Source organism: Gopherus flavomarginatus, chromosome 3 (genome assembly GCF_025201925.1).
Source record: "Gopherus flavomarginatus isolate rGopFla2 chromosome 3, rGopFla2.mat.asm, whole genome shotgun sequence".
Classification (NCBI taxonomy): domain Eukaryota; kingdom Metazoa; phylum Chordata; order Testudines; family Testudinidae; genus Gopherus; species Gopherus flavomarginatus.
The window spans coordinates 94,185,884-94,200,634 of NC_066619.1; the positions used below are offsets into that span (position 1 = coordinate 94,185,884).

General features: G+C 36.1%; 3 protein-coding genes across 10 annotated transcripts in view; 1 reads left to right on the forward strand and 2 right to left on the reverse strand.

Moving 5' to 3' along the window:
• LOC127046791 (uncharacterized) overlaps positions 1 to 14,751 on the reverse strand; it is a 541,802-nt gene that overhangs the window by 412,984 nt on the left and 114,067 nt on the right. The window lies entirely within an intron of this gene.
• LOC127046786 (uncharacterized) overlaps positions 1 to 14,751 on the reverse strand; it is a 396,910-nt gene that overhangs the window by 248,835 nt on the left and 133,324 nt on the right. The gene's annotated exons all lie outside the window — the stretch shown is intronic.
• Positions 1 to 14,751, forward strand: part of RFX3 (regulatory factor X3) — a 253,853-nt gene that overhangs the window by 181,041 nt on the left and 58,061 nt on the right. For 7 of the 8 annotated variants that reach the window (XM_050944281.1, XM_050944275.1, XM_050944277.1 and 4 more), the window contains 2 exons: positions 94 to 352; positions 12,902 to 12,976. In XM_050944281.1, the coding sequence (XP_050800238.1) occupies positions 94 to 352; positions 12,902 to 12,976 (334 nt within the window). The remainder of the gene's footprint in view (positions 1 to 93; positions 353 to 12,901; positions 12,977 to 14,751) is intronic. The other variant, XM_050944280.1, reaches the window with a different exon arrangement.

Consider the following 14,751-nt stretch of genomic DNA (forward strand, 5'->3'; position numbering starts at 1 on the left):
ATTGCAACTATTGTATACTCATTTCCACAGTGATAATATTGCACTCAATAAAGAAGACAAATAAATTCCTTTTGTTTTTTTCTTTTCCTAAAGCCGAACAACAACTTACCCTTACACAGAAACCCAGATGTATAGCCAAAACACCGGGGGGAATTACTTTGATACGCAAGGAGGTTCTGCACAAGTGACAACAGTGGTCTCATCTCATAGTATGGTGGGCTCTGGAGGGATTCAAATGGGTGTCACAGGAGGACAACTCATTAGCAGCTCTGGAGGGACCTATCTGATTGGCAATTCAATGGAAAATTCTGCTCATTCAGTGACACATACAATGCGGGCCTCCCCAGCTACAGTAAGTATTCAGAACTACATGATTTTTTAGAGCAAGTTTCCTGGTCCCTGTTGTGCTCTCTTATGGTTATATATGTTTCCTGTGACCGAAATAATACGTTTGAAAAAATATGTAATTTTGGTCCCCATCCTGCAAACATTTATAAATATGCTTAAATTTGTGCTTATGAAGAACTCCATTTAATTCATTGGGCTGTTCATGTGCATAAAGTTATGTGCATGCTTCAGTATTTGCAGGATCAGGTCCTTAAATTTTTGGACATGTGTTTTCCTACTCTCTGAAAAAGAAAAAAAACACATTACCTTGCTAAGACCACTTTGTTTATATAATTGAATTTTATAACTAATATCTTAACCCTACAGATGTATGTAACTTCTTTGCTTTCATTGCATTTTCTGAATCCAGTTTTGGTATTTATTTTGTATCATATCTCAAAATAGTCACCACTAGTTCTGAATAGTTCCATTATATTAACTTTTAGTATTGTTCTGCTTGTTGTTAATTATTATTTATTATTTCTGGTAATTTCCAATTATTTAATATTATTTCTGGTAACTCCCAAAGACCCCAATCCTATGAGGATCAGAGCCTCATTGTACAAGGTGTATTAAATATAGATGTTAAGAAGCATTCTGTTACCACAGTGATGGGCGACCTTAATGTATATAGACAAACAACAAGGCAAACATGTTCCTTTCCCTTAAGAACTTTATCAGTCCTGATTCTAATTAAGAAAAAATGGTTTAAATTTACTGTATTCTTGCTGAATAGCCATAGTGTACATTTTTTACCTACTCCTTGAGGATATTCTGCCCTAATTATGGACATTAGAAATTAAAGGACAAGATAAATTATGAAAAGTGAAGTAGAAAGAGCAAACTGAAAAATGTCCTAAGGAGAAGAATAGCGAGATGGAGCATGACTAAATAGTATTTATATATTAGCGCAAAAAGTTACTAAAAAACGAAGGGATTTTAGTTTTGGAGACAGAGGAAATCAGTAAAAATCAACTAATATGTCAACATTTGAAGCTGTATTTGAAATGATGAGCCCATTACTGTGGCATCAGAGAATGCAAATGATCTTGTAAAATAACAGTTAATTGCATTAATGTAATCAAGGACTAAATGCAATCTGGGTTATTAAAAGTAAAAGGTGTTATTTCCCCCTAACATTTAAACTGCCATCTCTATATAGTATTGTGAATTCTTTTGTTGAGTACTGTTATGAATGAAAAAAAACGTAAAGAACTGTGAATAATAGCCTAAGTCATGTTATATTGGAAAATTAAGAGAACATAGACTCAGCCTGCAGCAGGAGTTTTGTGTATGTTTTTGTGATCACTAAAGGAAAGAGATTATATGTTGCAGCACTTAACATTATTTTAATTTTAAAAGGTGGTTCTTAAAGGAGTGTCACTGATAAATCAGATTTATTTAATTTAAAAGCCTCTGATTATATATTTTTCCTTTTCATGGCTTTTATATAGAACATTTTGCATTAGTTCCTTCTATAGCCCAATTCAATAAAATTGAAGAAATTCTGCACCATTGCTCTTACAACCAGTATGAGCCCTAAGATTACAAAATAGGGGCAGAACTAGAGTAGTTTCCTGTAGGCAAAAGTGCAGAGAAGGGTCTTCGCCACTGAAGTAAATTTGACAAGAGATGTTTCTAGAAAAAAAGTAAATGGCAAATATTTTCTTGTGTTCTCTTAGCTATTATTAATGGCTTTACATTTGAATAAAAACGTCCCCTCTTTACAACTCAGTAGCAAACCTGATCATACCAGTACAGATATAATCTTGTGTTTAACAGGATGATCCCATTCTGTTGCCATATAAAATAACATGTCAAAAATTCCGCAGTCTGAAGTGACAGCAGAATAAAATAAGTGGAAAAGATGACCTCAGTAGGGGCAAACTGTTGATTAAATGTAAATAGCAAACATAATTGGAAAAAAATATTCAAGAAAATGTGAAGAGTATTGGACTTGCATTGAAATCTGGTATACTTGAAAATTTTTACTAGTCTGAAAGTCCCATGTTAAATTTTGCAACTGCAAACCATATTAGAGTTTTTTTCCAAATATGGAGAAGTATATCTCGATATTTACAAAGGATTTTATAATATAATCTACAATTCAACAATTGTATTTGCCAGGGCAATTTTTGATTCACGTATGACACATTGCCTTTGAAAAAATGTATCTTTTAAGAGCATAGACAGTTTAAAATGTGGTTTTTCCAGCAATTATTTTTTAACACATTAAGACAAGCAATATTTTTCTTTGTTTTGTGATAATTTTGAACAGAAATAATTGACTTGCAAAATAAAATACATTTTTAAGGAAAATATCTATCTCCACGTCCTGCTCTTGCTTCATGTGTTTAAAAAAGTTGTCTTAAGCATATGGTGTGTTCCTGTGTACATTACTATAGCAAGTTTGTTTTAGGAGTGCAGAAAAACAAGTAGAATTAATAATTTACATTTGTAAAATTGCTCTTTTATCACTACAATAATATTTCTCCTCTTGCTTCCCCCATCTTCAGAAGATATCTTGCATTTGTTTAATTAAGGAAACTGAATAAATTGCAAATGCATTTCTTGCTGCTAAAATGTTAAGCAGGAAATTGTAAAATGGTGTATATATATTTTTTTTATTACATTGGGCACTTGGTATATATGGGTTCAACTGATTATATACAAGGGTTTGACTGAAATGTAAAAGGTTCAGCTCAAACTGTTAATTGATCTGAAATACCTACTGAGTTTTAATTTTACTTGGAAGCTAAGAATATAACAGCCAATCTTTAGCAATAAAGTACAGTGTTTTTATATGCATTGCCAACTCAAGCTCAGATAGCTAGAACTCATTTCACTTGTGACCCTCATCTTAATTGCATCATCATAACGCTTTTCTTTACTTGTCTAAAGAATTCTTTTGAGCGATCTAAATAACGTGTATCAAAGCTGTTTGTCATTGTGATAAATATGCAACAAAGTTTTTCAAGCCTTTGAATCAATTTATATAATTTTCACATGAAGACAAAGGAAACGGAAGCAAATGAAACTTTGCTTACTGCCATTTGTGTGCTCTTATCATAACCTCTGTCACTTCTGTCATATCAGTATCTAATTCTGTTTTGTTACTTGTACTAAGCAACTTTATTTATTTTGCTGTCATTCATCCCCATTCATCAAATCACAAAGCTTCTGTAGTAATTAATAGTTTAGTTTTATGAATAAAATTTTAGCTAGTCATGATTTTTTAAAAAAGATTAGATAGATTAGTTTTGGTGTCATAATATGACATTAAAGGGATGCTGTCAAGTTAAAAGAAAAATAACCTGTGTTACTAACAGTACCTTAGATTATTAAAAGTGTGGAAAAAATCTTTTTAAAAAATCAGTTTATTTTTCTTCAGATTTGCTATTTATTTACTTATTGTGCTCTTCAACAAAAATAGACTAGCCATTGACAGCTTTTCTTTAATTTTTGTTCACTTTCCCTTTATGGTTCTCATGTATCAGCATAATCTTGAGCTGTATCATCATCATCATGGCAAATCCCAAAGGGATGTAGCCTTCTTGCAAATCTCGCTAAGTCATTAAGATGATCTGGCTGGATGTTGAGTTTGTGTTCATCATTGGCGATCATATCACGCCATCAGAGCTTTTGGCAACCATGTGATCACGAGTTGTCTAGTGGCATTCCTTGGTACACATATTTGTTGGTTTTCCCCTGTAACGTTTGAGGTCTATTTAAATAAAATAAAATTATATTTTGTTTTGAATCATGAAAATATATTCATATTTGCTTTTGTAAAACTTTTACAAAGCATAAATATTGAGCCCACAATACTTGACAGTGCCCGTCTCAGGTTACAGCAGGAATTCTGTTAATTTTTTGATTATCTAGAAAATATTAGGAATTGTGAACTTTTCAGAAACTCTCTAGCATAAACATAACTTGAGGGATACATTGGCATGCATGAAGAAAGTTTGTTAGAATTCATGTTACTCATTACATTTCCTCCATTGGCATTGCTTATTTCCATCAAACACGAAGCTATTCTGTTTAGCTGTAATAATTTGCATTTTCCTAGTTATTAAGAATAGTTTATGTACTAAAAAGGTTATGGCAGCCAGACCAGAGATGCAGCAGTAGTGTGTGATGCTGATATGAGTGTAGGCCAAGTTCAGTTGAGATTAATAACATAGTAAAATTGGTACATTTGGTTTGAGTGTTTAGACAGGTCAAGAAAAGACTCCAGTTTCATTGTTGCAGAACTCTCTTCCCCTTAGTGGTTGATTGTTATAGTGGTATTTACAACAATTTACAAATTTAAAACAATTTATACTGAAGAAGGCTGCATGTTCCATCCAAGGTGATGGATGAATGAGGTAGGAGTTGCGGACGGCTGTAGAGGTTCAGTAAAGACAAGAAAATAATAGGAATATCAATAGCTGTCTGAATGATATAACTTGAGTCTCCAGACAGTCTGCCCATACTCAGATACATATACACTGTCTCTGTGATAAGAGGATTATTTTACAAATATTTTTCTGATGTCAAAACTTAAAACAATTTTTTTAGCTACTTAACGGTAAGTGTGTTGCAATGCCTGTTAGCCAGTGAGAGGCTCCTGTTTGTCAGTCCTGCTGCTTCTAACAAGTTTTGGTATTGATCAGCAAGCAATGTGGTGCAATGCATAAGCACAAGCAGTCTTCCACTCACACTGCTGGAACATTTTTCATAGTGTAGAGAGCTGTTAGTCCAAATTAGAAAGCACATAAAATTAAAACAAACAAATAACTAAAAATATTTTGAATCTGCATACTTATTATTTATTGTTTCTGGACCACAGTGTTCTAGGCACTCTCCAAACATAAAAGGAGGCATGGTTCATATCTGAAAGAGCTTATGGTAGTAATACATACTGTCAATGGCACAATTAGAATTATTTTTAAAAATATATAAACTTATAAAGTGTCAGTTTTATTTTAGTCTGGGGTGTTTGTGTTTTGGGGGATGGTTTGGGATCACTTTTAATGTATCCAAACAATTCAGCCATTCCTAGGTGAAATCATTTTTTATTTTTTTTTTAAGTTGGCAGTTTATAGCTGTACACGCTAGGGGAAGGCAAACTAATTCACATAAAATATTCTGCCACAACTTTTTTGGAGTGTTTTTATAGCTTGAACTGAACTTCTTTCCTTTCTCACTTCTGATTTCCCTAAGGACTGAATCCAGCAGGGCTTAAATACTGGGAGATAATGAGAGGGGAGGACTCCTGCCTCATACTGAGACAGCAGGAGGATCAGCGAGTTATCTTAAGTACCTATACACAAATGCAAGAAGCCTAGGAAACAAGCAGGGAGAACTGGGAGTCCTGGCACAGTCAAGGAATTATGATACGATTGGAATAACAGAGACTTGGTGGGATAACTCACATGACTGGAGTACTGTCATGAGTGGATATAAACTGTTCAGGAAGGACAGGCGGGGCAGAAAAGGTGGGGGAATTGCATTGTATGGAAGAGAGCAGTATGAATGCTCTGAGCTCCGGTATGAAACTGCAGAAAAACCTGAACGTCTCTGGATTAAGTTTAGAAGTTTGAGTAAAAAGGTTGATGCTGTGGTGGGAGACTGCTATAGAGCACCAAACTGGGGGGATGAGATGGACGAGGCTTTCTTCTGGCAACTAACAGAATTACTAGATCAAGGCCCTGGTTCTCATGGGAGACTTCAATCACCCTGATATCTGCTGGGAGAGCAATACAGTGGTGCACAGACAATCCAGGAAGTTTTTGGAAAGTGTAGGGGACAATTCCTGGTGCAAGTGCTGGAGGAACCAACTGGGACAGAGCTCTTCTAGACCTGCTGCTCTCAAACAGAAGAATTAGTAGGGGAAGCAAAAGTAGATGCGATCCTGGGAGGCAGTGACCATCAGATGGTCAAGTTCAGGATCCTGACACAAGGAAGAAAGGAAAGCAGCAGAATACAGACCCTGGACTTCAGAAAAGCAGACTTTGACTCCCTCAGGGAACTGATGAGCACGATCCCCTGGGAGATTAAAATGATAGGGAAAGGAGTCCAGGAGAGCTGGCTGTATTTTAAAGAATCCTTATTGAGGTTGCAGGAACAAACCATCCCAGTGTGTAGAAAGAACAGTAAATATGGCAGGTGACCAGCTTGGCTTAACAGTGAATTCCTTGCTGATCTTAAACACAAAAAAGAAGCTTACAAGAAGTCAAAGATTGGACAAATGGCTAGGGAGGAGTATAAAAATATTGCTCAGGCATGCAAGAGTGAAATCAGGAAGGCCAAATCACACTTGGAGTTGCAGCTAGCAAGAGATGTTGAGAGTAACAAGAAGGGTTTCTTCAGGTCTGTTAGCAACAATAAGAAGGTCAAGGAAAGTGTGAGCCCCTTATTGAATGAGGGAGGCAACCTAGTGACAGAGGATGTGGAAAAAGCTAATGTCCTCAATGCTTTTTTTGCCTCTATCTTCACGAAGAAGGTCAGCTCCCAGACTGCTGCACTGGGCAGCACAGCATGGAGAGGAGGTGGCCAGCCCTCTTTGGAGAAAGAATTGATTCAGGACTATTTAGAAAAGCTGGATGAGCACAAGTCCATGGGTCTGGATGCGCTGCATCCGAGGGTGCTAAAAGAGTTGGTGGATGTGACTGCAGAGCCATTGGCCATTATCTTTGAAAACTTATGATGATCGGGGGAGGTCCCAGATGACTAGACAAAGGCTAATGTAGAGCCTACCTTTAAAAAAAGGGAGGAGGAGGATCTGGGGAACTATAGGCCAGTCAGCCTCACCTCAGTCCCTGGAAAAATCATGGAGCAGGTCCTCAAGAAATCAATTCTGAAGCACTTAGAGGAGAGGAAAGTGATCAGGAACAATCAGCATGAATTCACCAAGGGCAAGTCATGCCTGGCTAACCTAATTGCCTTCTATGAAGAGATAACTGGGTCTGTGGATGAGGGAAAAGCCATGGACGTGTTATTCCTTGACTTTAGCAAAACTTTTGATATGGTCTCCCACAGTATTCTTGCAGGCAAGTTAAAGAAGTATGGGCTGAATGAATGGACTATGAGTTGGATAGAAAGCTGGCTAGATCGTCGGGCTCAGTGGGGTAGTGATCAATGACTCCATGTCTAGTTGGCAGCCGGTATCAAGTGGAGTGCCCCAAAGGTCAGTCCTGGGGCCAGTTTTGTTCAATATCTTCATTAATGATTTGGAGGATGGCATGGACTGCACTCTCAGCAAGTTTGCAGACTACACTAAACTGGGAGGAGTGGTAGATATGCTGGAGGGTAGGGATAGGATATAGAGGGACCTAGACAGATTAGAAGATTGGGCCAAAAGAAATCTGATGAGGTTCAACAAGGACAAGTGCAGAGTCCTGCACTTAGGACGGAAGAATCCCATGCACTGCTACAGACTAGGGACCGAATGGCTAGGGGCAGCAGTTCTGCAGAAAAGGACCTAGGGGTTACAGTGGATGAGAAGCTGGATATGAGTTGACAGTGTGCCCTTGTTGCCAAGATGGCTAACGGCATTATGGGCTGTATAAGTAGGGGCATTGCCAGCAGATCGAGGGACGTGATCATTCGCTTCTATTTGACATTGGTGAGGCCTCATCTGGAGTACTGTGTCCAATTTTGGGTCCCACGATATAAGAAGGATGCGGAAAAATTGGAAGGAGTCCAGCAGAGGGCAACAGAAATGATTAGGGGGCTGGAGCACATGACTTGTGAGGAGAGGCTGAGAGAACTGGGATTGTTTAGTCTGCAGAAGAGAAGAATGGGGGGATTTGATAGCTGCTTTCAACTACCTGAAAGGGGGTTCCAAAGGGGGTGGATCTAGACTATTCTCAGTGGTACCAGATTACAGAATGAGGAGTAATGGTCTCAAGTTGCAGTGGGGGAGGTTTAGGTTGGATATTAGGAAAAACTTTTTCACTGGAAGGGTGGTGAAGCACTGGAATGGGTTAACTAAGGAGGTGGTGGAATCTCCTTCCTTAGACGCTTTTAAGGTCAGACTTGACAAAGCCCCAGCTGGGATGATTTAGTTGGGGATTGGTCCTGCTTTGGGCAGGGGGTTGGACTAGATGACCTCCTGAGGTCTCTTCCAACCCTCATATTCTATGATTCTATGACATTTCCCTTTGGGATTGAGGCATGCACAGAGCCAGATCTACAAGTCCCTATGTGAAAGCTTGAAGATTTGTGTTTCTGAGTGTGGTGTACTCTTAGATATTAGCCACAAACTATGAAAAAGCCAACAGCAGTGAAACCCAATGGAGAGTTTAGAGTCTTTCTGCAGAAGAAGGGAGAGAAAGAACTGGCACGTTCAATAGATGGCTTAATGGAGGATTTGTGGGGGAAGTGATGAGTTGGCCAGCCTTTTAAGATGCCAGTAAAGAAGAGTAGAAAGCTGCCAGTCCTCTTCCCAGAAGACTGGATTATGTCAGGTGAGAAGCCAGGCCTATTGGGAAAAGTTGTCTGGTTTGGAGAACTGAGGCTAAAAGTTTGAATGAGTTTTGGATAAAAAAACTTAACTTTCTAGATGTTTTTCTAAACCCCACACTTTCTGGATATTCACCAATGCCTAATATTTTAAGCATGTACATACCTTATATAAAAATGATAATATAACAAAGTTTATTAATCAGTCAATATATATATCCTTGTGTGGTTTCAGACATATAAAGGATGTTCAGTTGCAGCAGGTTTTCTGACCAGTAGCAATTATAAACTTTTGATTGTGATTGATTCTGCTTATTTTTTTAATTGAATTGATCAATTTTAAGAAAAATAGTAGGTTTTTAAGGCTTATTTATATTTTATTTAAAGTTGACACTCAGAGAAGACTCCAGAGACAATCTTCTTCAGAGAAGATTTTTTAATATATTTTTATAATTTTTATTTCTTTTGAGGATATATTTAAAAAGCTTTTGGTCTACCATGCTTAGAATAATTCCTTCTCTCCATCTTCCATTTATTTTTTGTCTGCTTTAGCAAAATTCATTATAATCTGTTAAAGGCTCCACTACTGCTGTGGAGAATCCTGACAGAATCTCTCAAGTTTAATTCTTCTGTCTGTTCAAGTCTGGGCTATTCTCTCTTGAGATGATCACTGCTGCTTCAGGCCTCTTTGATCCCAGGTCAGCCTGTCAACCTAGTTGACTTTTCAAAGAACCATTGATGTATATTTTGTGCTTTAAAGGAGACAACTTCACAAAGATAAAAAAAAAGTATGAGCCAGATCAGCTGGGAGGAATAATTTAATCAGAAAAATGTGAATGATGATTGGTAATTCTTTAAGAACACTTTACTACATACCCCAAAAGCCAGAATCAAGGAAGAAGGCCGTGTTGACTAAAAAAAAAACCAGCCTGGTTTAGAAGGGGTGTGAAAGCAGCTATAATTTTTATATATATATATATATATATATATATATATATATATATATATATATATATATATAAAACAAATGGAAGAAAGGGGAAATTCTTGGTAATGAATATAAATCATAAGCTAGGAATTATAGAAAATTGATAAGGGAAGCAAAGGAACATAAGAAGAAATGTATGGACAGCAGTGTTAAGGACAGCAGGAAGGAATTTTTAAAAAGTATATTTGGAACAAAAAGAATCCTAACAATGGTATTGGTCCAGTGGAAATGGTAGAATTACCAAATATCAATAATGATGCAGAAAAGGCAAAAGTGTTCAATAAATATTTGTCCTGTATTTGGGGGGAAAAAAGAGATGATGATGTCACATCCATTCCATTAGTATCTCAAGAGGATTTTAAACAGAGCTACTGAAGTTAGACATTTTAAAATCAGCAGATTCAGATAACTTGAATCCAAGAGTTTTAAAGAGCTAGTTGAGGAGCTTGCTGGATCATTAACGTTGATTTTCAATAAGTCTTGGAACACCAGGGAAGTACTAGAAGAAAGCTAATGCTGTGCTAACTGATAGGTCTGACAATGTAATCATCAAATGGGTGTGTTTCTGGTGGCATCTTGCAGGGATCAATTCTCAGCCCTATGCTATTTAACATTTTTATTAATGACCTGGAAGAAAACATAAAATCATCATTGATAAAGTTTGCAGATGACACAAAAATAATGGGAGTGATGAATAATTAAGAGGACAGGTCACTGATACAGAGAAGTCTGGATGGCTTAGTACGTTGGGCCCAAACAAACCGCATTTTAATATGGCTAGATGTAAATGTATACATCTAGGAACAAAGAATGTAGGCCATACTTAAATGATGAGGGGACTTTTTCCTGGGAAGCAGTGACTCTGAAGATGATTTGGGGGTCATGATGTAAAATGAGAGGGACATGAGCTCCCAATGCGATGCCATGACCTAAAGGGCTAATACAACCCTTAGACATATAAACAAAGGGCATCTTGAGTAGGAATAGCGAGTTTATTTTGCCTCTGTAATTGGGCTCTGGTGCAACTGCTGCTGGAAAACTACATCTAGTTCTGTTGTCCACAATTCAAGAAGTATGTTGATAGAAGAGAGGGTTCAGAGAAGAGTCATGAGAATGATTAAAAGATTAGAAAACATGCCTTATAATGATAGGTTCAAGGAACTCAGTCTGTTTATCTTAATATGGAGAAGGTTAAGGAGTGACTTGATTACAATCTGTAATTACCTTCATTGGGAATAAATATTTAATAATGGGCTCTTCAATCTATCAGAGAAAAGTTTAACAAGAGTCAATGACTGGAAGTTAAAACTAGACAAATTCAGACTGGAAATAAGATGTACATGTTTAGCAGTGAGAGCAATTAATCATTTGAACAATCTACCAAGTGTCATGATGGATTCTCCGTAATAGATCATTTTGAAATCAAGAATGGATGTTTTTCTAAAAGATCTTTTCTAGGAATTAGTTTAGGGAAGCTATGTGGCCTCTGTTGTACTGGAGGTCAGACTAATTGATCACAATGGTTCCTTCTGGCTTTGGAATCTAGGTATCTATGAAATACTCTAACTCAACCAGAAGTTACAGGCTTGATGCAGGAATTACGTGGTGAAACTCTATGACCTGTGTTATGTAGGCGGTCAGACTAGATTTATGATAATTTAGCAAACAAATTTTGTTCTTTAGCCTTGTCAAAATTACATTATTTGCTTTATAACCAGACATTAATTTTAACTCTTTACCTAAATAAAAAGGGCTTGCATTTCTAAAACACATTTCTTTTTCAAACAGTTTTTAATGTTAAAGATTAAGAAAAGTACCTTTTTAATTAATGTTGCAATAAAATTATTACTGTAACAAGGGAGAAGTTAATTTTGCATGTGTGCTAGTAAAGTCAAATAGATGACATCTGAAATCTTTTCTGTTTCAGTTCATGTGTATTGTTGAACTCTACTGGTGTTTGTAAATTAGACTGGAAAACCTGTGGGTAGTGTTGTAATACGTAAGGCAATGGTGGGGGGCAGCTCAATAAAAATTGTCTTTCGGGAAAAAGATAAGTGTCTTTAAACTTAAAGTTAGTTTTGAATATGCCATGTTTTTGTTTTTTCCATTTTACAAGGCTAATTAATTTCTCGCTATTTCTACTGCACACTGAGTGAACATGATTATCTGTCCTCTTACTGAACTCTAAAAAGGGTGTGGGTGTGGGAAGGTGTTTCCATGAAAGCTTTTCTATTTTACATCTCATTGCCTCTGTCATTTCCAATGTTTTTTCTCTGCCATAGCCACAGTTACACTTAATGCAGAACTACAATTACTCTGTAATTTTACTCAATAATACTACTATGGAAGCAGCCAAAAGTGACATTAAGATCCAAAGTTATGAGAAAAAGACTGGGCAGGGGTCTTTACACATTTGCATTAGGAATAATACTGCTGTATATTTAAGGGGTTGTATATAATAATAATTTTCATCTTAAAAGGTAAAATTATTCTGAATAAATTAGAATATGTTCTCAGGGCTGAAACTTGCACTATGTGCACACCCAAAACTTCCATCAACTTTACTGAGATCTTTGGATGTGTAAAAAATGCTACGTCAGAGAAGAAGAGTAAAATCTGGCCTCCATTGAAGCTAATGGCAAAACTCCCATTGAATTCAGAGCATCTAGGAGTTTACTCTAGGTGTTTGGGTGTAGAAAGAGAAAAAATGTTGCCTTTAATATATATCATTTCCTCCCCACCCCCTGCATTTGGTTAAAGATACTGAATGTTCAGACTTTTTTTATATTTGCACTGTGACTTAGAAATAAATTTTGTGCTTGTTTTATTTCTTGAGCAGAGAGGAGGGTGAATTGTGGATTTTCTGAGGGCCTGATCCTTCAGTATGTATTAAAAACAAAATGCCTCCCAAAGTCACAGGGACTCCAGAATCAGACAGTTAACAGAATTTGTTCAATAACCTGGACTGAAGTTTAAGCAATTACTGTTGAACTTTAAGCAATCTATCAGTTTCTCTGGTCAGCCTTTTATTACTATCTTGTCTTGAGCCCTTTTTTTAATGACATCTATTATCAGATTGAAATGGCGATTGAGACACTGCAAAAGTCTGATGGTCTGTCCACTCACAGAAGCTCTCTTCTCAACAGCCATGTAAGTTGCCCTTTCTTCATGTAAACTAATCTTCTGCTTTGTCTGCATGCTTAATCTGTCTCTAAATGCTTGTGGGGTTTTGTTTTGTTTTGTTTTTTGTTTTTGCCTCTTAATCTACCCTTCTCAGTCACTTGTAATCTTATACAGCATCTCCCATGGCTATGTTTTGTCAGGTGAAATGTCACTAAATACACATATATTAGTGAGGTCATTCTTTCCTAGGTTCTGTATTATGTCTGCAGGTGTTACCACATTCTGAGTTTCACAATAATGTAATTGTGAAAATAATCATTGAAAAATTCTTAATTATCTGGGGGTGGGAGAGTGGTTGATATTTAAGATAAAATTGGCTACTAAAAAGAATCTGTGCACTGTATAATAATTTTGGGGGATGGAGCATGCAGCATGAATATGTAGTATCTTTTGGATTATTTTAGAGAATTGCATTACTTTATTCTGAATAATGAGTTTATTGAAAATGAAAAAAGAATGCTGAAGGTCCATAAAGTGGTGTTGGTATTTCTGTTAAATGATTTATACAAGATGTTGCCTCCATGGGCTGAAAAAATGAAAACAATTGATTACTCTGAAAGCTGGAGATATGTGTTGCTCTTTGTGCCTCTTTATTTGGTCTGAATTCAAAAATCTTAAAATTAAGAATTTTCAGTAAGAATAACTTTTGCCTAAAGTGGTTGTTTGTATTAAAGCAGCATTTTAAAATATAGTGGTAAAGATATTAAATGTAACTTTTGTATAGAGGGAGAAAAGGGCCCAAAGCTTAATTTCTAATTTACTGTACATATTATAAAATAATTGCCAGCCCAAGTTTTCCCTGAAATGTCTTTCCAGCTGGTAAAAGCTGCTTTATTTAAATTATATTATTTGGTATATGTATATGTTCCGTCCTTATCACATATTAAGGCTACTAACCAAAACTGATTCTATGCTTTGATCATGCTTTTGTATTCTCTATCACAAAAATGGAGAATAGGGAACTAAATCTCAATTTCATAAGTTTATTTTTGTAATATCAATTGATTTTATGACGGTAGACACAATAATTTAGAAATAAAACCAAAGCAATTATATATTTTGTTCTGAAAAAGTCCCATTATCTGAAGCTGAAAACCCAATAGTTTTGTGTGAAAGTTTCTCATCATGATGGCAAGAAGCAATAGATGATTGATTTTGAAACACCTGGAAGAGAAAACAACTTTAGAAACTGCTAAAATTGGGGGGAGAGAGATTGACTAGCGTAAATGTGATTAAGACTTTTAAATTCTATCTTGGATGTTAAAAAGAAATGTTGTTTTGAAGATAGAAGAAATTGCATTATCAGGGTTAATTATATACCATGCTGAGGAGATCATAACCTTGGCAAAGGGCCAATGAATGTTAAAACTGGAGATATGGAGAGCTGTTACTTTGTCTTGAGTCCCATATGGAAGAACATCATATCTTAACATCATATCTAACAAGAGCTAGATGATAGGCTGTTTACCTTGGGTAACTTTATTCCATTATTTACATATAGATGTATATAGTTATATGCACTATTTACAAATATCTTACTGCTAATAATATTTACATGTACCCATTACAGAACATGTCACTACTTTTTTCTTTTGTTCCTTTAATTTGGGTATTATTTCAAATTTCAATAAAAGACCAGTATGTAATTAGGCTAGGGCTATGTCTTTGATTCTGTATCGGACACACAAATATAGTTCTTTGACGTGATAGTCTTTGACAGCCCCAATCACCCAAGTAAGAAA